General features: G+C 37.7%; 1 protein-coding gene across 2 annotated transcripts in view; it reads left to right on the forward strand.

Moving 5' to 3' along the window:
- Positions 1-20,522, forward strand: part of BLTP1 (bridge-like lipid transfer protein family member 1) — a 216,686-nt gene that overhangs the window by 74,121 nt on the left and 122,043 nt on the right. For both annotated transcript variants that reach the window (XM_081223831.1, XM_081223832.1), the window contains exons 21-26: positions 3,516-3,743; positions 4,537-4,674; positions 11,819-11,998; positions 14,729-14,857; positions 16,856-16,975; positions 17,938-18,218. In XM_081223831.1, the coding sequence (XP_081079957.1) occupies positions 3,516-3,743; positions 4,537-4,674; positions 11,819-11,998; positions 14,729-14,857; positions 16,856-16,975; positions 17,938-18,218 (1,076 nt within the window). The remainder of the gene's footprint in view (positions 1-3,515; positions 3,744-4,536; positions 4,675-11,818; positions 11,999-14,728; positions 14,858-16,855; positions 16,976-17,937; positions 18,219-20,522) is intronic.

The raw sequence follows: 20,522 nt of genomic DNA on the forward strand, positions 1-20,522 counted from the left end.
ATCTCTTCAAATATTTTCTCAGTCCCTTTCTTTTTCTCTTCTTCTTCTGGACCCCCTATAATTCAAATGTTGGTGCGTTTAATGTTGTCCCAGAGGTCTCTGAGACTGTCCTCTGTTCTTTCCATTCTTTTTTCTTTACTTTGCTGTGCAGCAGTTATTTCCACTATTTTATCTTCCACCTCACTTATCCGTTCTTCTGCCTCAGTTATTCTCCTATTGATCCCATCCAGAGTATTTTTCATTTCATTTATTGTGTTTTTAATCGATGTTTGATTCATCTTTAGTTCTTCTAGGTCCTTGTTAACTGTTTCTTGCATTTTGTCTATTCTATTTCCAAGATTTTGGATCTTGGAAATAGAATCTTGGATCATCTTTACTATCATTATTCTGAATTCTTTTTCAGGTAGACTGCCTATTACCTCTTCATTTGTTAGGTCTGGTAGGTTTTTATCTTGCTCCTTCACCTGCTGTGTGTTTTTCTGTCTTCTCATTTTGCTTATCTTCCTGTGTTTGGGGTCTCCTTTTTGCAGGCTGCAGATTTGTAGTTCCCATTGTTTTTGGTGTCTGTCCCCAGTGGCTAAGGTTGTTTCAGTGGGTTGTGTAGGCTTCCTGGTGGGGGGTACTTGTGCCTGTGTTCTGGTGGTTGAGGCTTGATCTTGTCTTTCTGGTGGACAGGTCCACGTCTGGTGGTGTGTTTTGGGGTGCCTGTGGCCTTATTATGTTTTTAGGCAGCCTCTCTGCTAATGGGTGGGATTGTGTTCCTGTCTTGCTAGTTGCTTAGCATAGGGTGACCAGCACTGTAGCTTGCTGGTCGTTGACTGAAGCTGGGTGCTGGTGTTGAGATGGAGATCTCTGGGAGATTTTCGCCGCTTGATATTATGTGGAGCTGGGAGGTCTCTTGTGGACCCGTGTCCTGAAGTTGGCTCTCCCACTTCAGAGGCACAGCACTGACTCCTGGCTGCAGCACCAAGAGCCTTTCTTCTACCCGGCTCAGAATAAAAGGGAGAAAAAGTAGAAAGAAAGAATTAGTAGAAGAAAGAAAGAGAGAGAGAAAGAAAGGAAGAAGGAAAGAAAGGAAGGAAGGAAGGAAGAAAGAAATAAAGGAGGGAGGGAGGGAGGGCAGAAGGACGGAAAGAAAGAAAGGAGGGAGGGAGGGAGGCAGGAAAGAAAAAGAAAGAAAGGAAGAAAGAAGGGGAGGGAGGGAGGAAGGACAGAAGAAAAAGAAAGAACGAAAGAAAGAATGAAAGAAAGACAGGAGAGAGGGGAGGGAGGAAGGAAAGAAAGAAAGACGAGAGAGGGAGGGAGGGAGGAAGGAAGTAAATAAATAAAGAAAGAAATAAAGACGGGAGGGAGGGAGGGAGGAAGGAAAGAAAGAAAGACAGGAGGGAGGGAGGAAGGAAAGAAAGAAAGAAAGGGGCGGAGGGAGGGAGAGAGGAAGGGAAGGTAGGAAAAGAAGAAAGAGAGAAGATAAAGTAAAATAGAATAAAGTATAAAATATAGTAGCGTTATTAAAAATTAAAAAAAGTAATTATTGGGGAAAAAAAAAAAACAAAACGGACGGATAGAACCCTGGGACCTATGGTGGAAGCAAAGCTATACAGAGAAAATCTCACCCAGAAGCATACACATACACATTCACAAAAAGAGAACAGGGGGAAAAAATCGAAAATCTTGCTCTCGAAGTCCACCTCCTCAATTTGGGATAATTCGTTGTAAAAAGAAGAAAAGGGGAAAAAGTCTGAAATCTTGCTCTCAAAGTCCACCTCCTTAATTTGGGATAATTCGTTGTAAAAAGAGGAAAAGGTGGAAAAATCTTAAATCTTGTCCTCAAAGTCCACCTCCTCAATTTGGGATGATTCGCTGTCCATTCATGCACTCCACAGACGCAGGACACATCAAGCGGACCGTGGAGCTTTATTCCGCTGCCTCCAAGGCTGCACAGAGAGATTTCCCTGTCTCTTCTATGCTCTCACAGCTCCCGGGTCTCAGCCTTGGACCTGGCCCCGCCTCTGCGCGTAGGTCGCCGGAGGGCGTCCGTTCTTCGCTCAGACAGGACGGGTTTAAAGGAGCCGCTGATTCGGGGGCTCTGGCTCACTCAGGCCGAGGGGAGGGAGGGGCACGCAGTGCGGGGCGGGCCTGCGGTGGCATATGCCAGCGTGACATTGCACCAGCCCGAGGCGCTCTGTGCGCTTTCCCGGGGAAGCCGTCCCTGGGTCCCGGGACCCCGGCAGTGGCGGGCTGCACAGGCTTCCTGGAAGGCGGGGTGGACAGTGACCTGCACTCGCACACAGGCCTTGTGGCGGCGGCAGCAGCAGCCCCAGCGTCCCACGCCCGCTCCGGGGTCCGCGCCTTTTGCCACGGCTTGCGCCGGTCTCTGGAGCTTCTTTAAGCAGCGCTCTTAATGCCCTCTCCTCGCGCACCAGGAAACAAAAGGGAAGAAAAAGTCTCTTGCCTCTTCGGGCAGCTCCAGACTTTTTCCCCCCGGACTCCCTCCGGGCTAGCCGTGGTGCACTAACCCCTTCAGGCTCTCTTCCTGCCGCCAGCCCCAGTCCTCTCCCTGCGCTCCGACTGAAACCGATACCCGAGCCTCAGCTCCCAGCCCCACCCGCCCCGGTGGCGGAGGCGGAGCAGACAAGCCTCTCGGGCTGGTGTGTGCCTGAGGGCACCGATCCTCTGTGCGGGAATCTCTCCGCTTTGCCCTCCACACCCCTGTTGCTGTGCTCTCCTCCACTACTCCGAAGCTTTCCCCCTCCGCCACCTGCAGTCTCCGCCTGCTAAGGGGCTTCTAGTGTGTGGAAACCTTTCCTCCTTCACGGCTCCCTCCCACTGGTGCAGGTCCCGTCCCTATCCTATTGTCTCTGTTTATTCTTTTTTTCTTTTGCCCTACCCAGGTATGTGGGGAGCTTCTTGCCTTTTGGGGGGTCTGAAGTCTTCTGTCAGCGTTCAGTAGGTGTTCTGTAAGAGTTGTTCCACGTGTAGATGAATTTCTGATGTATCTGTGGGGAGGAAGGTGATCTCCGCGTCTTACTCTTCCGCCATCTTCCTCCGTTATCCAAATTTATTTTTAGTGAATTGATCTGCTTCCCTCAAAGGATATCTCTGGGTATTATTACCTCAGAACTCTGAGAAGCACAGATTGAAAACAACTGAACCTTTCAAATTTTCATAGGTTTCTTTTAGGACCTAAATTGCAAGTTTTTGCTATAATTAGAGGTAATTAGAGGTGGTGTTATCATGAAGCTTTACTACAAACTTCTGTAACTTTTTGTTCATTTTTTTTTTTTTTGCTATGGAATATTTATTTGCTAAGCAGCCAAGTAAGTGGCTGCTTAAATATATGTAATTAAGTATCAAATGGGTGCCTTAAATATATGTATCTTGTTTTCATTTTAAGGAAATAGACTGATGCTTTAAAATGGGTTAAAGAATTGCTTAGTTTACAAATTTCAGGCTCCAAGATGAAAAGTTATTGTTACATATCTCTTTTGATGGCAATTTATTCTTAATATTTGTAGGAAAACTACTTTGGGGAAGATGACATGTATATGGATTTTGAAGAGGTTATTTCAAGTCCTGTTATGTCACTGTCAACATCATCCAGCTCTGGGTGGACTGCTGTTGGGATGGAAAATGACAAAAAAGAAAATGAAAGTTCAGCCAAGTCAATTCATCCACTTACCTTGCGTCCTTGGGATATTACTGTACTTGTTAATTTGCACAAAGTTCACGGGCGTCTTCCTGTTGTAAGTGTTTACGTGTCTAAATAGTCTGGAGTTTATTATGAAATCCAGTCAGCGTAGGAAACTGTGTGTGTGCACACACTTACATAAACAATTCATATTCAACAACACTTATGAATTTATCCTTTTATCTTTATAAAGCTAGTTTATTATTTTCTTCATAGTATAATTACGCAATCACTGATACTTTTCCGTTCTGTTTTTCTTGTTTCACTTTAGTTCCTTCTTTGCTCTTCTATATAAGTTTAGAACATTTTGCCATGCTGTTGAGTTGCTAGGTTTATAGTTAGCCTGATGGATGTCCTAGGACTTCACATTTTTTTAGCCTTTATCTCTAACTCCAGACCAGTCTGGGATGTTGGACCTATTACAAAATCAAGATTCAGACTTGACCCTGGAATTTGAGTTGTGTCAGAGGTTTGGATTCAGCACAGTATCCTGGTTTACTCTAAAGGATGACCCTTGGGCCTCTTGGGGCTGACTTGAAATAAGATTATATTGTCCAAAGAACCCATGGCCATTGGAGCCAGGCCAGATAGGGAGGGTGTGGCCCTAGAGCATTGTGCTGCATACTGGGTCCATGTCATGTTCCTAGGGTTGCACGGGAAAGGAATCACCTCTGGTGCTTAGTGAACCTAATGTCTTTTTTCTGGGTACAGAATACTTTTTTTTGTCAGTAAGCACTGTTTCTCCTTGTAAAATATCAGTCTTTTATTTGTATAAATGTAATTTTTATTTTTCTGTACTTCCTTGGTCTTTATCTGTATCTTGATTATGGTATTTTGCTTGACTTTAGCATGGAACTCCTGATGGCCCTGAGTGTCCTACAGCTTTTTTGGAAAGACTATGTTTTGAAATGAAAAAAGGATTTAGGGAGACCATGCTGCAACTTGTCCTGTCACCCCTGAATGTGTTTGTCAGTGATAACTATCAGGTAATGTGAAACTGAGTTATGGTAGAGACTTAGTGATTTATTATTACTATTTTTGGGGTCAAAACAATGTGTTAACTTCAGAGCATGGAATATATAGCTCTTAAAATTAGGGACCTCTAATTTAACTGTACTAAGCAGTTTTGTATTGTGTGTATATATATGAGAATTGTTTCAAGAATCTTAGTTTTTCTTTTCTTTTCTCTGCTTATTTCCTTATTTATATGATCCCAAACAATTATATTTAATATCTATTGTTTTTAGAAATGGAAAGAAATACTTTCTAACTTTGTCATATGTTGATGGAAGGGAAGAACTAATTGTATACAATGTTGGTGTAGATAGTGTTGAAAATCGCAACCTAAGTATTAATATTAACCAGTACCATAAATCTTGAAAACATGCATACCTACATGGTCAATGGTTTATTCTTTTCATCTAACGTACCTACCAGATACTTTGTTAATTCCTTCAAGATATTCCTGAGGCTCTTTTGGAAGTGAACTGGTGACATTCATCAAATGGGAATATTTTACATTCCTGGGTAGATTATTACTTTATTATTATTATATTTTTTTAAGGCCAATGGCTTCTCTTGGCATCTGCCACTACTTTAAGGCTCTTTTCTACTTTTAGTCAAGTTGTGTGCTTTAGAACTATGATTTTTTTCGTACAAAGCAAAGTAAAATTATAAACAGGAGGAAGAATCTGACAGTGAATCATCAATGAATGATAACTCACTATGGAGTCTATGTAGTAACTGATCATCTTATTTAAAAGAGCTTACCCCTTTTCACTGTTTTGCCATAACTGACTATATTTTTCTATTGTAGTAGCTAAAACTTAACACTTAATGTATGATAGTTTTTGCCACAGAATGTTTCTTTTTTTAAAACTTTTATTTCAAAAGAATTATAGATTTATAGGAGGTTACAAAGGTAGTACAGAGAGTTTTTGTGTTTCCTCCATGTTGATCTTTTACATAATTATGGAATAGTATCAAAACCAGGAGATTGGCATTGGCACAATATGTGTCCATAGTTCTCTGTCATCTTATCACGTGTAGATTTGTGTAACTGCCACCAAAATCAAGATACAGAACTATTCTATCATCACAAAGATCTCACTTGTGTTAACGCTTTTAACTTGTCACATGAAACCTTAAAAATAACTCTTGTCCTTCTCTCTCTAATTAGTGGGTCATTAGAATTGGTTGTTTTTTTATTTTGGGAGGCAAGTGTATGGAGGGGAAGCCCATCTCCTTTTTTCAGTCTGTTGAGGAAATTAATAAAGGTAAAAGGGAAATATCTTCTTAAGGCTGAGTTCTGAGAATCTTAGGTGAGTATCTCTGGTTGCTTATGAGTACCTGGTGATACTTCAACTTCTATTTTAATAACTGCATTCTCAAAAGACTTTAGTAGATATAAAAATATTTTATTGAGTTTATTATGAAAGTTCATATTAACCCTAATTATAGAATTACTGGCAAACTTGTAAAGAGACTGAAGTGTAAAGTGTGATTTATTTGGTGATAAGAAAAGGAATTCAGGGAGTGGAGATATCAAGGCAGTAGTAGAAGTATTAGTGATGTTTTGTTTCCTGGGCGGTTAACACTTCATAATTCACCCCGAAGACAAGCATAGTCTATGCATATTCTCTTGGAATTTGCTTATCTACTTAATTTGCTTACATTTTGTAGTGCTAGCATTCCTAAGAAATATTTTCTTCTTTTGTCTTTATACTATCTAATACTCTTTCATGGTGGGAAGCTTCACACTGTGACTGCCCTCAAGACTCAGTTCCGGGTCACTCACCTGTAGCTGCTTATTTCTGGTAGCATTAGTCTTAGTGCAGAACTTCAAGGTTAAGGATCTAATGTGATGGGTCTATTATTGTGTCTGACTTATGAAACCACACACTTTTTACTTGATCATCTTTTGAAGTATATTAGTTTTCTAGAGCTGCCAATGCAAAGTACCCCACACTGGGTGGCTTAGAACAACAGAAACTTATTCTTTCACAGTTTTGGAGCCTAGAAGTCTGAAATTGGTGTGTTTGGCAGGGCCATGCTCTCTTTCAAGGCCATCGGAGAGGATCCTTCCTTGTCTTTTCCTAGCTTTTGGTGGTCGCTAACAATCCTTGGCATTCCTTGTTCTGTAGTTGTATCACTCAAATCTCTGCCTTTGTCTTCACGTGGCATTCTCTCCATGAGTCTGTGTGTCTAAGTTTTCCCCCTTACAAGGACACTGTTGCTTGGATTAGGGCCCACTGTAATCCAGTGTAATCACATTTTAACTTGATTACATTCGTCAAGACCCTATTTCCAAATAAGATCACATTCACAGGTACCTGAGCTTAGGAATTGAACGTGTCTTCATAGGGGACACAATTCAACCCACTAAACGATGCAAGCCGTAATAAAATTCAGAGTCTAATCTTTATTGGTGTACCAGGTAGGCTTTACCTTTAGGACAAGCCAAGATCCACATGTTTGTTTTTGTTTTTTTGGCAGGGGGTGGTGAGAGAGAGGATAGAATCCAGGATGATGCCTGGTTTTTGCCTTGGGCAATTAACTGAGCCAGTGGGAGATAAAGAATACGGGAGGAGGAACTGGTTTATAGGGGAAGATGATGCGTTTCTGGGCATGTTGGGTTTGAAGTACCAAGAAATCAACCTTCATTTTCTAGTATTTTCCAAAGAGTGGACTTCATTGTCTTTGAGAAATAGCTGAGATAAACACCTAAGTGTCTGTGTAGGTGCAGTGGCATTCAAAAGTCATAAATAGCTGACTTTCTGATGGTACTCTAATATACTAACAGCAGATGCATATGTGGGCCCTGAACATTCTTGGAAAATACATTTGGATGGTCCCTGTGATAACCTATGTGGCTAAAAATAATAAAAATAGACAAGCTGGTGGTAGTGACTGATAAAGGCATCATGCCCTCAATACCCCCTGTCTCGTCTGCATGAACCCCTCCCCCCCAACTTTAAGGCCAAATGTACTTTATTTTCTTTTGCCTTTTGACCCCTTTCACCCATTTCCCCCACCCCCTACTCTCACCTCTAGCAACCACCAATCTGTTTTCTGTATTCTATGAGCTTTTTTTTAGATTCCACATGTAAGAGGGATCATACGGTATTTGTCTTTCTCTATCTTACTTATTTCACTTAGCATATTGACCTCGAGGTCCATTTATGTTGTTGCAAATGGCAAGATTTCCTTCTTTTTTTTTTTTTTTTTTTTTTTTTTTTTGCTGTATGCGGGCCTCTCACTGTTGTGGCCTCTCCCGTTGCGGAGCACAGGCTCCGGACGCGCAGGCCCAACGGCCATGGCTCACGGGCCCAACCGCTCCGCGGCATGTGGGATCTTCCCAGACTGGGGCACGAACCCGTGTCCCCTGCATCGGCAGGCGGACTCTCAACCACTGCGCCACCAGGGAAGCCCTTCCTTCTTTTTTTATGACTGATATTCCACTGTGTGTGTGTGTGTGTGTGTATACACACATATATATTCACCATAATTTATGACTGATATTCCACTGTATGTGTGTGTGTGTGTGTGTATATACACATATATATGTGTATATATATATATATTCACCATAATTTCTTTATGATTGATATTCCACTGTATATGTGTATGTGTGTGTATGTATATACACACACATATATATATATATATATTCACCATTTCTTTATGACTGATATTCCACTGTATGTGTGTATGTGTGTGTGTGTGTGTGTATATATATATACACATATATATTTATGTGTATATATAGTCACCATAATTTCTTTATGACTGATATTCCAGTGTATTTGTGTATGTGTGTGTGTGTATATATATATATATATATATATATATATATACACACATATATATGTATATATATATATTTACCATAATTTCTTTATGACTGATATTCCACTGTATGTGTGTATGTGTGTGTATATATATATATATATACACACACATATATATGTATATATATATATTTACCATAATTTCTTTATGACTGATATTCCACTGTATTTGTGTATGTGTGTGTGTATATATATATATATATACACACACATATATATGTATATATATATATTTACCATAATTTCTTTATGACTGATATTCCAGTGTATTTGTGTATGTGTGTGTGTGTATATATATATATATACACACACACATATATATGTATATATATATATTTACCATAATTTCTTTATGACTGATATTCCACTGTATATGTGTGTGTGTGTGTGTGTATATATATATACACACATATATATGTATGTATATATATATATATATATTCACCATAATTTCTTTATCCATTCATCCATTGATAGACACTTAGGTTTTTTCCATATCTTGGCTTTTGTAAATAATACTGCAGTGAACATGGGGATGCATGTATCTCTTTGAATTAGTGTTTTCATTTCCTTCGGATAACTACCCAGAAGTGAAATTTCTGAATCATATGGCAGTTCTATTTTTAATTTTTTGAGAAACCACCATTATTCTCCATAGTGGATGCACCAATTTACATTCCCACCAACAGTGCACAAGGGTTCCCTTTTCTCCATATCCTTGCCAACATTTGTTATTTGTGTTCTTTTTTTTTTTTTTTTTTTTTTTTTTTTTTTTTGCGGTACGCGGGCCTCTCACTGCTGTGGCCTCTCCCGTTGCGGAGCACAGGCTCCAGACGCGCAGGCTCAGCGGCCACGGCTCACGGGCCCAGCCGCTCCGCGGCATGTGGGATCTTCCCGGACCGGGGCACGAACCCGTGTCCCCTGCATTGGCAGGCGGACTCTCAACCACTGCGCCACCAGGGAAGCCCTATTTGTGTTCTTTTTAATGAGAGCCATTCTGACAGGTGTGAAGTGATATCTCACTGTGGTTTTGATTTGCATTTCCCTGATACTTAGTGATGTTGAGCATCTTCTCATGTGTCTGTTGACCATCTGCATGCCCTCTTTGGAGAAATAGCTATTCAGATCATCTGCCTATTTCTTAAATTGGATTGTTTGTTTTTTTGCTTTTGAGTTGTGGGAATTCTTTATATATTTTGGGTATTAGACCTGTATCAGATTTATGATTTGCAAATATTTTCTTTTCTTCTGCAGGTCGCCTTTTCATTTTGTTAATAGTTTCCTTTGCTACAAAGAAGCTTTTTCGTTTGATGTAGTCCCACTTGTTTATTTTTGCTTTTGTTGCTTTGCCTTTGGTGTTAGATTCAAAAAATAATCACCAGGCCCATGTCAGAGAGTCTACTTCCGATATTTTCTTCTAGGAGTTTTATGGTTTCAGGTCTTACATTCAAGTCTCTAATTAATTTTGAGTTGATTTTTGTATATGGTATAAGATAGTGATTGAGTTTCATTCTTTTAGTATGCGGTACCCAGTTTTCCCAGCACTATTTATTGAAGAGACTCTCCTTTCCTCATTGTATATTCTTGGATCCTTTGCTGTAAATTAATTGACCATATATATGTGTGTTTATTTCTGGGCTCTCTATTCTGTTCCATTGACTTATGTGTCTGTTTTTATGCTAATACCATACTGTTTTGATTATTACAGCTATGTGATAGAGTTTGAGATAAGGGAGCATGATACCTCCAGCTTTTTTTGTCTTTTTCAAGATTACTTTGGGTATTTGGGGGGTTTTGTGGTTCTATACGAATTCTAGGATTATTTGTTCTATTTCTTTGAAAGATGCCATTGGAATTTTGATAGGGATTGCATTGAGTCTGTAGATTGCTTTGGGTAGTGTGGACATTTTTAACAATATTGATTCTTCCAAGCCAAGATCCACATGTATTTTTGAACTTAGAAAAAGCTCTCAAAAACTTTATACTGAGAATTACTGAATCTCAGTGCCAGAAGTGATCTTTATTGACCATCTTCTCCAGCTGCCTCAGATAAAATTCTCAGAAGGGAACTGAGGCCTGGAGAAGTTAAGTGATTTTATATACTGTCACACAGCTTAGACAAAAATAAAATTAAAACTGTGTCAGAAGAGTTTCTAGAGCTATTGTTATAGTCACAATTTGAAATGACCTTTTAAGAATTCTTTATGAATTCGATTTAGCTCTATTCTTAAAAACACTTTTTTATGAACGCAGTTCCCAAGATTTGTGTTGAAATAAGGAACATTAACCCTGTAAGATGGCCTGCACACACACACACACTAAAAAGACTGTCATGGTAAAATTAAGATAAATAATTTCAAGCGTAAAAAGTGCTGCAAGGAGAGGAATGTGGTACTTTGGTAGCATGTAATAGTCTTAAGATAAGAACATGATGAAACTTGATTTTAAAAGATCTCTGTGGTGGTTTTGTAGAGTGTGGACCAGAGATATGTAAAAGTTAAGGCTTGGGAGATCCTGGCAAGAGGTTGTATTATTTGGACCAGGATGATAGCAGTGAAGCTGGAAGAAACTCAGTGCATTTGTGAGAGATTGGGAGGTAGATTCTATAGAAATTGGTGACTGATGGGTAGGGCATTACCAAACTTACTTTATTCTGTCTTTCTAATAACCATCTGTGAAACCAGTGTTGCACGGAATACCCTATTTTAGGACATATGCTTTAGCTTTCTGAGTAAGTCTTAGAAATTTTCTCTTTGAAATGTTGCTGCTTTTTAGTTGTGAATATATAATTATTCTTGTAAGATGAATCTATCCTTTTAATATTTACATAATTCTCAAAATCTTTATGGAAGATGGCTTTCTTTGCTAGTTCCTTGTTTTATGGTCTTAATGGTCTTTGTTCTTCCATGTTATTTTCTTCTTTTTAATACTTCGATCTCATGATTCCTGCCTTGTCACAAAAGATTGGCCTCTTACATTCCCTCTCAGTCAGAATGCTTGTTTCTTTTTATTCATTGAGGCAGTTACCAATCAGAGATCTGCGTTTTTTCTTTAGGACTTTGCTGTCTCGCTTTGCAGTTGGGCTCTTATGGATAATGTCACTAAAGAAGCTTAACACAGACTACTTTTATGGGTACAAGATTGTGTTAGGAGCTTGTGGATCTCAAAGTCATATTTTCCAAATAGCGTGTTTTTACCTTTTGTCACTGGGGGAAAAAGCAACTAACAATTATAATGCTGATTTTTCTTACGCTTCTTACAGTCTTATTATTGTTTTCAGCAGCGACCCCCTGTGGATGAAGTGCTCAGGGAAGGTCACATCAATTTGTCAGGTCTCCAACTGAGAGCACATGCTATGTTCTCAGCAGAAGGTCTTACTTTGGGAAGTGATTCCTTAGAATACGCATGGCTAATTGATGTGCAGGCTGGAAGCCTTACAGCTAAGGTCACAACGCCACAGGTATGTTCTCAGTTTTCAGAGTGCTATCTCCTGACTTTTTTTTTTTTTCCTTTACTCACCCAGCTCCCCAAGAATAGGTATATGCCCATTTGAATGTTCTTCTTATTTCCACTTGCCATTCAAAATTTTCTTAGTAGTATATGAGTCAGAGACAAATTTCACTTTTCTGGGCCACCTAAAATTGACGGGTGTGATGTTTTATAGTTCTGTGTAATACTTTCAAGAATTCAAGACTTTCTTTGAGAAAAACTCAGGATGAGAAATTTCTGGAAATCAAATTATATATTATTAAAATTATATTACTTGGCTCTCCACTGTTGGAACAATCTTGTTTTCCCAGTACACAGAATAATTTTCTAAGAACTTTACCTCCTTGTATATTTCTTAAGTAGGATTGGAAAACAGCATTTATACTATTAAGGTAGCATGATTCTTTACTTGTGATGTCCCAAAACAAGATAAAATCGTTTGAACCTCCACTTAGTGATATGAATACTGGTTTAGAAAAATAAAAATGAATTTATTGGTAAGAAAATCTGGTCTGGAGTGCTAGTTGTGATCCTTTTGGATAAATTCTCCTTCCCCCTCACTGTCCCACTTAGTCTTTAGGAGTCTCAGATGCCTAAAAGTTATAGTCAGCCCTTCCTATCCACAGGTTCTGCATCCACAGGTTCAACCAACTGCAGATGTGAAGCCTAAGGATACAGAGGGCTGACTGTATTTAGTTCTAGAAATGGACCATTGAAATTTAGTTGAATGTCTGTATTACTGCAATATTTCACCCGTTGAGACATATACAGGCTTACCTCATTTTATTGTGCTTCACAGATTTTGCTTTTTTTTTTTTTTTTTTACAAATTGAAGGTTTGCAGCAATGCTGCATCAAGCAGGTCTATCAGCACCATTTTTCTGCAGCATTTGCTCGATTTATGTGTCTGTGTCACATTTTGGCAATTATTGCAATATTTCAAACTTTTTCATTATTATTACATTTGTTATGGTGATCTGTGATTAGTGATCTTTGATGTTAGTTACTATTGCAAAAAGATTATAAATCATTGAAGGCTCAGGTTAGCATTTTTTAGCAATAAAGTATCTTTGAATTAAGGTATGTATGTTGTTTTTTTAGACATAATGTTATTGTGCACTTGATAGACTACTAGTTACTTGTAAATATAACTTCTACATGCACTGGGAAACCAAGTATTTGTGACTTGCTTTATTGTGATAGTCACTATATTGCCAATTTATTGCGGTGGTCTGGAACCAAACCCACAGTATCTCTGAGGTATGCCTGTATTTATAATGTGTGTTTCATAATTGGCGTTTCAAAAGATTGGAATGTGTTGGGCCTCCCTGGTGGCGCAGTGGTTGAGAGTCCGCCTGCCGATGCAGGGGATACGGGTTCGTGCCCCGGTCTGGGAGGATCCCATATGCCGCGGAGCGGCTGGGCCCGTGAGCCATGGCCGCTGGGCCTGCGCATCCGGAGCCTGTGCTCCGCAACGGGAGAGGCCACAACAGTGAGAGGCCCGCATACCGCAAAAAAAAAAAAAAAAAAAAAAGATTGGAATGTGGTAGAAAGGTACATACTCAGTTTTTAATAAAGAGTTACAGAATGAGTGTGAAATACATGTAATTTAGAGGTAGGTAGTGGCAACAAGCAGGTGAATAAAGACTAGATACCTTGTGTATCTGAAGGAAATTGTTGGAGGGCAGCAAAAATTAAGATTCTAGAAATAGGAATTGAAAAGGGATATTTTATATAAAAATGAATGGAAAGAAATAAATAATAATGGGTGAAAACAAATATTCATTGCTCAGTAGCCTCATAACTGTCTTCTTCTTATCTGTCATTTTCTGTCTCTAAATATACAAGTAAAAGCTGAAGCATATAACAAAACAGTTTGTTCCCAGCAAGCATGCAGTGAAGCTGTGCTGACCCTCCAAGACTGGACACAATTCCTTTAATCTAAAGATTGCTAGACTCTCATATACGTTGCCCTTATTAGAAGATAAAACATTTCTCTTTCTTCTGCACTAGAATCATGGCATCACTGTTTCCTGCAAGGTTCATGAATCCATAGGTGCTTTTAGTGTTTATTCCATTCTTTGTATGTTTTAAAAGTGAAATTCATGTTTTCTGAGAGTTCAAGATACGTACTTTTTGGGGGGGGATAATACCATGTATACCCCTGTCTCAGTGTTTATTGTAAACTAGCCAGTTATAAAATTAAGGGTTTTTTTTAAACTCAAGATTTGATGAAAAATTGATATATACTTACTTAAACTTCTATTCATAAAAGTTCTTCAGAATACCTGATTTTCTAAAATTGTAGCTTAATAGATATAAATTTCACTTCAAAGCTTGGTTTATTATTAGGTAGAGAATTTTAGGTGCTTTTCTGTGCAGAGGATTCCGATTAATCATATAAGAAAGATATAACCTTGGAAAAAATACTTGCTTTAGAGGTTGCTGAAGTTGAATTTTTCAGTTGAAATGAGTTTTCATTTTGGCAATGCATTTTGTCATTCACAAATGAAAAGTAACACAAGCTTATAAATGATGTCAAGGTAGAAAAATGATATTGACTAACAAGTAGATTATGTAGCAGGTATAAGGCACTGTTTGGATTCTTTCACGCTGTATTAATATTCTTGATAAGCTTTTAAACTCTGAACAATTGTTTAGAATGCTAACAGTGTTGTCAACCTGTCATGGCTTATTTGCAGCTGGCTTGTCTCTTGGAATGGGGACAGACATTTGTTTTTCATGTCGTATGTCGGGAGTATGAACTGGAAAGACCAAAATCAGTAGTAGTATGTCAGCATGGAATTGATCGTCGGTTCTGTGAATCCAAGGTATGTTAACAGATATGTTAGCAGTATTATAAACATTTATGGCTTTTTTCAAAATGAAAGAGATATCAGCTTTAAATCAACTGCACATAGCATCAAGTAAACACCAAAGTTCAGTTTTTTCAATTACTAAAATTATTTTGCACATTTATAGCCACTTGTTATTTAGTTGTAAATATCTAAAATATGAGGTAATTATTAAAACATACATTCACAAATAAATGGAGATATTATAAAATTATGTCTTATCTCTTACTGCATTATTATACTAACTCTTTGGGATATGGCTGTGTGTTTATGTAGAAGGTTTAGAAATTGGAGGAAGAAGGTTAAATTCCTTACATGGCATTGTTTGCAGACCCTTCTGGAACATACATGTTCTCCTTTAACATGATTAGCAATGTTGGGCATTTGCCAAGTTTCCTGACTCCAGATCTTACACTCTTTCTACCACATTGCACTACCGCGACTAAGGGTCATTACAGTACCTTCAAGAGGGTTGTAAAAAGTAGGTAGTAATTCCTGAAATCATGTACAGGGGCAGAGAGATGCAGAGTGTTATTTTGTAGTAAACACCATTCCTTATGCATTTAGGGTGGGGAACATTTTTTAAGTATGCTCCTTTGAGAAAACCTGGAAAACATTGCAGTTTCAAAAAAGAAAAATAACTTACCCTAATTCTACAACATAGAGATAGCCATTGCTAACAGTTTTTCTTTCTAGTTTCTTTTCTATGTGTCTTTCCTTTCTTTTTTCTTTTGTTATACAAACTGTATGTTTGCTATTATATTACTGTGAATTGGAAGTAATTCATTCTTTTAATTTTATGTCCAAGAAAATCTGTAACCTGTGCTAACTTACCATCAATAAAGGAAACAGCTGTAATTGGTGATAAAATTATTTATTTTCTTGTTATAAACACAATGCCAGGCTCCAGGGAATTGGTTCCTTAGTCATTAGTTTCTTACCAATAATTTGTACATACTTGTAGGTATCTCCTCCTTTTTTTTTTCCTACTACTACTCAAAGCTTTTAAGTTGTATTATAATTTTAAAAAATCAACTTCATTGAGGCATAATTTACATACAATAAATTCACCCTTTTTAAGTTTGAGTTTTGAGAAAAGTTATATATACTGGTGTAACCCTTACCACCAATGAAGATCTAGAACATTTCTATCACCTTAGGAAATTCCTTTGTGACCCTTTGCAGTCAGACACCATTCCACACATCCACTGATATTCTTTCTGTCATTTTAGATCAGATTTTTTTAAAGGTCTATTTCGCGTGGAGGAAATATATTAGTATAGAGCACCGACTGTCATGCAAGACACCTGCCTTCTAGTCCTGGCTCTGCCACTGATGAGCAGAGTACATGCTGTTGGGCTGGTAATTTATTCAGGGCTGCCATTTCCCAAAGAAGTTCATTGAAGTTGGGGATATGTATGTTAGCTTCCAACCTAATCATGACCAAATCTATGTTTTAGGAGTAAAACAAAAGTAAATTTGTGTGGATTTTCCTAGATATCATCATAACATTTACAGTTCATATATTTGTGGATGTGTGTAAAAATTTGCATGTGAATGGAATATGAAATACTCTTAAGAAAATCTTACAACTTTAAACTCCTCTACAGTCCTTATAAACCTGTGAAATTGTTTATCAGTTTCCTTTGGCTGTTCTTTTTGAGTTTCAATAACAAGTTTTACATGTATTCTGTCAGTATAGTATTGCCACATGCCACTTTTGAATGAAAGTGACACATGGTTGCTTATGATTAGTTTTCTAATTGGCAAGACTTTAGTTGCTGATTATTTTATTTATCATTATAAATATATCTAATTATAAATATATAATTTATCATTATAAAAAAGTGAAATTTAATTGATATTTTAAAATACACATGTAACAAGACTTGTGTTTATTTAAATAAGCAGATTTATGTATCAAAATAATGAATTGATGGTGAAGAATTAAATGTTCAATCCATTTCATTTTAGTTGAGTTGTATTCCTGGGCCTTGTCCAACTTCAGATGATTTGAAGTATACTATGACTCGTTTAGCAGTAGATGGAGCTGATATTTATATTGTGGAGCATGGCTGTGCTACAAATATAAAGGTACACATTAGTCTATTTCTTGGCTAGTGTAATTCTTTTTTCCTTTTTGCCAAACCAAACCTCCATTTCTTGAAATAAAACACATATTTATAGTTTGCCATCTCGCAGAATTCTAGGAGATAGCTTTCTATTTTATACTATCTGTGTTCTCTTCCAGTCTTTTATATATATATATATATATATATATATATATATATATATTTTTTTTTTTTTTTTTTTTACCGGTAAGCGGGCCTCTCACTGTTGTGGCCTCTCCGGTTGCGGAGCACAGGCTCCGGATGCGCAGGCTCCGGACACGCAGGCTCAGCGACCATGGCTCACGGGCCCAGTGGCTCCGCGGCATGTGGGATCTTCCCGAACCGGGGCACGAACCCGTGTCGCCTGCATCGGCAGGCGGACTCTCAACCACTGCGCCACCAGGGAAGCCCCAGTCTTATATTTTTAAAGGCACACTTTCACTACTTTTTTACTCTAACTGGATTATTATAACCTTGCTTTATGGCAGGGGGATATAAACTGGTAGCGTGCTTATATGGCAGGGATATAAATTGCTAATGTTTTTAAAAGATTTAATTTTGAATTCCTTTAGGTTTTATTCATTTATATTTGCTGTCTGGCTCCTAAAACATTTGTTTGCCACTGCTGCTTACTGGCTACTGTTTAAAATCAAGCCCTTGTTAAGATTCTGTGATTTCATTACTTACTACTCTTCTAACTTTTCTTTCCTCCATCTCTCATTTTCCTTTGGAATTATGTTCTTTTCCTTTTATCCTCTTTTTTAAATTGAATGTTTATTTTTATTCTGTTGCATTTATCTTTTCTATTTCTCCTTTCTCTTTCCTTTCCCTTTCTTCTTCTATATTTCATGCAATTTGAAATAATTACTTATTCTATAGTTTACTGTAAGTTGCTTAAAAATACAGAAACTACAGTTTTGTTTCATTTTCTTCATTCAACTTTAGATGGGTGCAATTCGGGTTGCAAACTGTAATCTCCACAATCAGTCGGTTGGGGAAGGAATAAGTGCTGCAATTCAGGATTTTCAAGTGAGACAGTACATTGAACAGTTGAATAATTCCAGAGTTGGACTTCAGCCTGCAGTACTACGGAGGGCCTACTGGCTTGAAGCTGGGTCTGCCAACTTAGGACTTATTACTGTTGATATTGCATTAGCTGCTGATCATCATTCTAAACATGAGGCGCAAAGACATTTCTTAGAAACTCATGATACCAGAACTAAGAGGTAAGTGAAATTTAGGAATGGTAATAGTCTCAAGTTCAGATGAAAATTACTAGATAATTATAAAGGAAATTCTACCGTTAAGAATGGAATAAGCAGGCTTCCCTGGTGGCACAGTGGTTAAGAGTCCGCCTGCCGATGCAGGGGACACGGGTTTGTGCCCCGGTCTGGGAAGATCCCACATGCTGTGGAGCGGCTGGGCCCATGAGTCATGGTCGCTGAGCCTGCGCATCCGGAGCCTGTGCTCCCGGAGCCTGTGCTCCGCAACGGGAGAGGCCACAACGGTGAGAGGCCCGTGTACTGCAAAAAAAAAAAAAAAAAAAAAGTCTAAAATATAGACTGAATGTGATTGTGCTGGGTATACCTCAATGAATAAATAAAGATTTTATATTTAAGTAATCACATTGTATATATCATCTGATGATGGTGTGGTTGCTGGGAAAAAACATTATTTTTTGATATGTTTCTAAGCCCATGCTGTGTATGTCAACAGTGAAACAAATATAAATTACTGGCCCCCAAATAACATTTTGTAAAGCACTACACCCCCTTCTCTCTCACCACAGCCCTCCACTTCCAATATGTCATTCCTAGAAAACACCATTACTAATCACCATTTATTCTACAAAACTTCTTTTGTAGGCCTTCACAACTGCAGGGAAGACTCAGAGTACCTAAACCTTAAGAAATGATTATATCTGCTTTTTAAAAAGTTGCCAAAGCTTCTTACTGAATTACATCTGTTTAAAATGATAGTATGACTTTTTCCATCCCCATCTCTTCCCTTCTAAAGTTTATAAAGCTTATTTTAAAAATAGAGAAAACTATTAAGAAATAAAGGAAAATAATTATAGCCCTACTACACTGAATTTGTTACATTTCTTTCCAGTATTTTTAGTGTATTTTTCTTATACTTGAAATCATCCTGTATTTACATTTAAAAATTCTGCATGTATGTAATGTTGCCCTTAAAAAAAACAAAAGAGCCCGTTTTTTGGTTTGTTTTTACCAGCAAAATGAGTTTTTTTGGGAATAGCAAAGAATTGCAATTCAAGACAAGCAAACTGTGGCAAACCGTAGGCAAGTCTGGAGAACAGAGGAGAGGAGAGAACAGAGAGAAGGGAGGAGACTGGGGAGGCTGTGGCTTCTTTGTTGGCTGCAGCCCTTGGGCAGCTTGTTTTTGCTGGGTCAGGAGGCTGGCGTCTGTAAGCTGTGGACTGATAAAGCTCCTTTTAAACAAATGATAATGCACCCATCAAGAAGGTATATTGTGCTTTACTTAGCCATTGCCCTTACATTAAATACGTAGATTGTTTCTAAATTTCTCATTATACATCAAAGCTTTTCCCACGATTTCTGGGTATTTCCTTTAAATAGCTTCCTTAGAAGGTTGTATGACTGTGTTAAAAACTGAGCTTTTTATATGCATTCCCAAACTACTTCCTAGAAAGATTATTTCATTTTATATTCCCAGTGGCTTTTTAGGAGAGTCTCTGTCTTACTGCACCTTTGCTACCCTTTGAGTGTTTTATAATAACCGAAAGGTGGTATCTCTTTGCTTTATTTTGCATTTCTTTATTTTGAGTTTAATACTTTTTTCAAATATTTATTGGCTATTTTTATTTCCTCATTTGTGAATTGCCTGCTAGTATTCTACATACATTTATTTATTGGGATCTTGGTATATTTCTTACCAATTTTTAAGAGCTCTTTATAGATTATTGCCCTTTTCTGATCCCTGGTGCTAATATTTTGCAGTTTGTTTCTTTTATTTTTTTTATTCTTATGTTAAACAGATTTTAATTCTTATGTATTCAAATATGTTAACCTTTCCCTTTTGTAATTTCTTGTACTAATTTGAGAACACTCTTTTTGCTAGTAATCGCATGGCCCCTGTACTTTCTTATTTTTTTCTATTCCTAACCATCTTGATTTTTTATGGTGTATGTGCATTAATAAACACCATCTGGATTTTTATGGTGTGTGTGTATTAATACAGTCAAGGATGTAAATAGATTTTTCTGCAAATATCTATTCAGATATAGAGGAAAAACTCTAAACCATCTGGATTTTTAATGGTGTGTGTGCATTAATACAGCTAAGGATGTAAATAGATTTTTCTGCAAATATCTATTCAGATATAGAGGAAAAACTCTAAACCATCTGGATTTTTAATGGTGTGTGTGCATTAATACAGCCAAGAATGTAAATAGATTTTTCTGCAAATATCTATTCAAATATAGAGGGAAAATTAATACCTAACACATACTCATTTCACAAAATGTTTAAATATTTTCATCTATTAGC

Source organism: Mesoplodon bidens, assembly GCF_964165515.1.
Source record: "Mesoplodon bidens genome assembly, chromosome: 1".
NCBI classification, from domain to species: Eukaryota; Metazoa; Chordata; class Mammalia; order Artiodactyla; family Ziphiidae; genus Mesoplodon; species Mesoplodon bidens.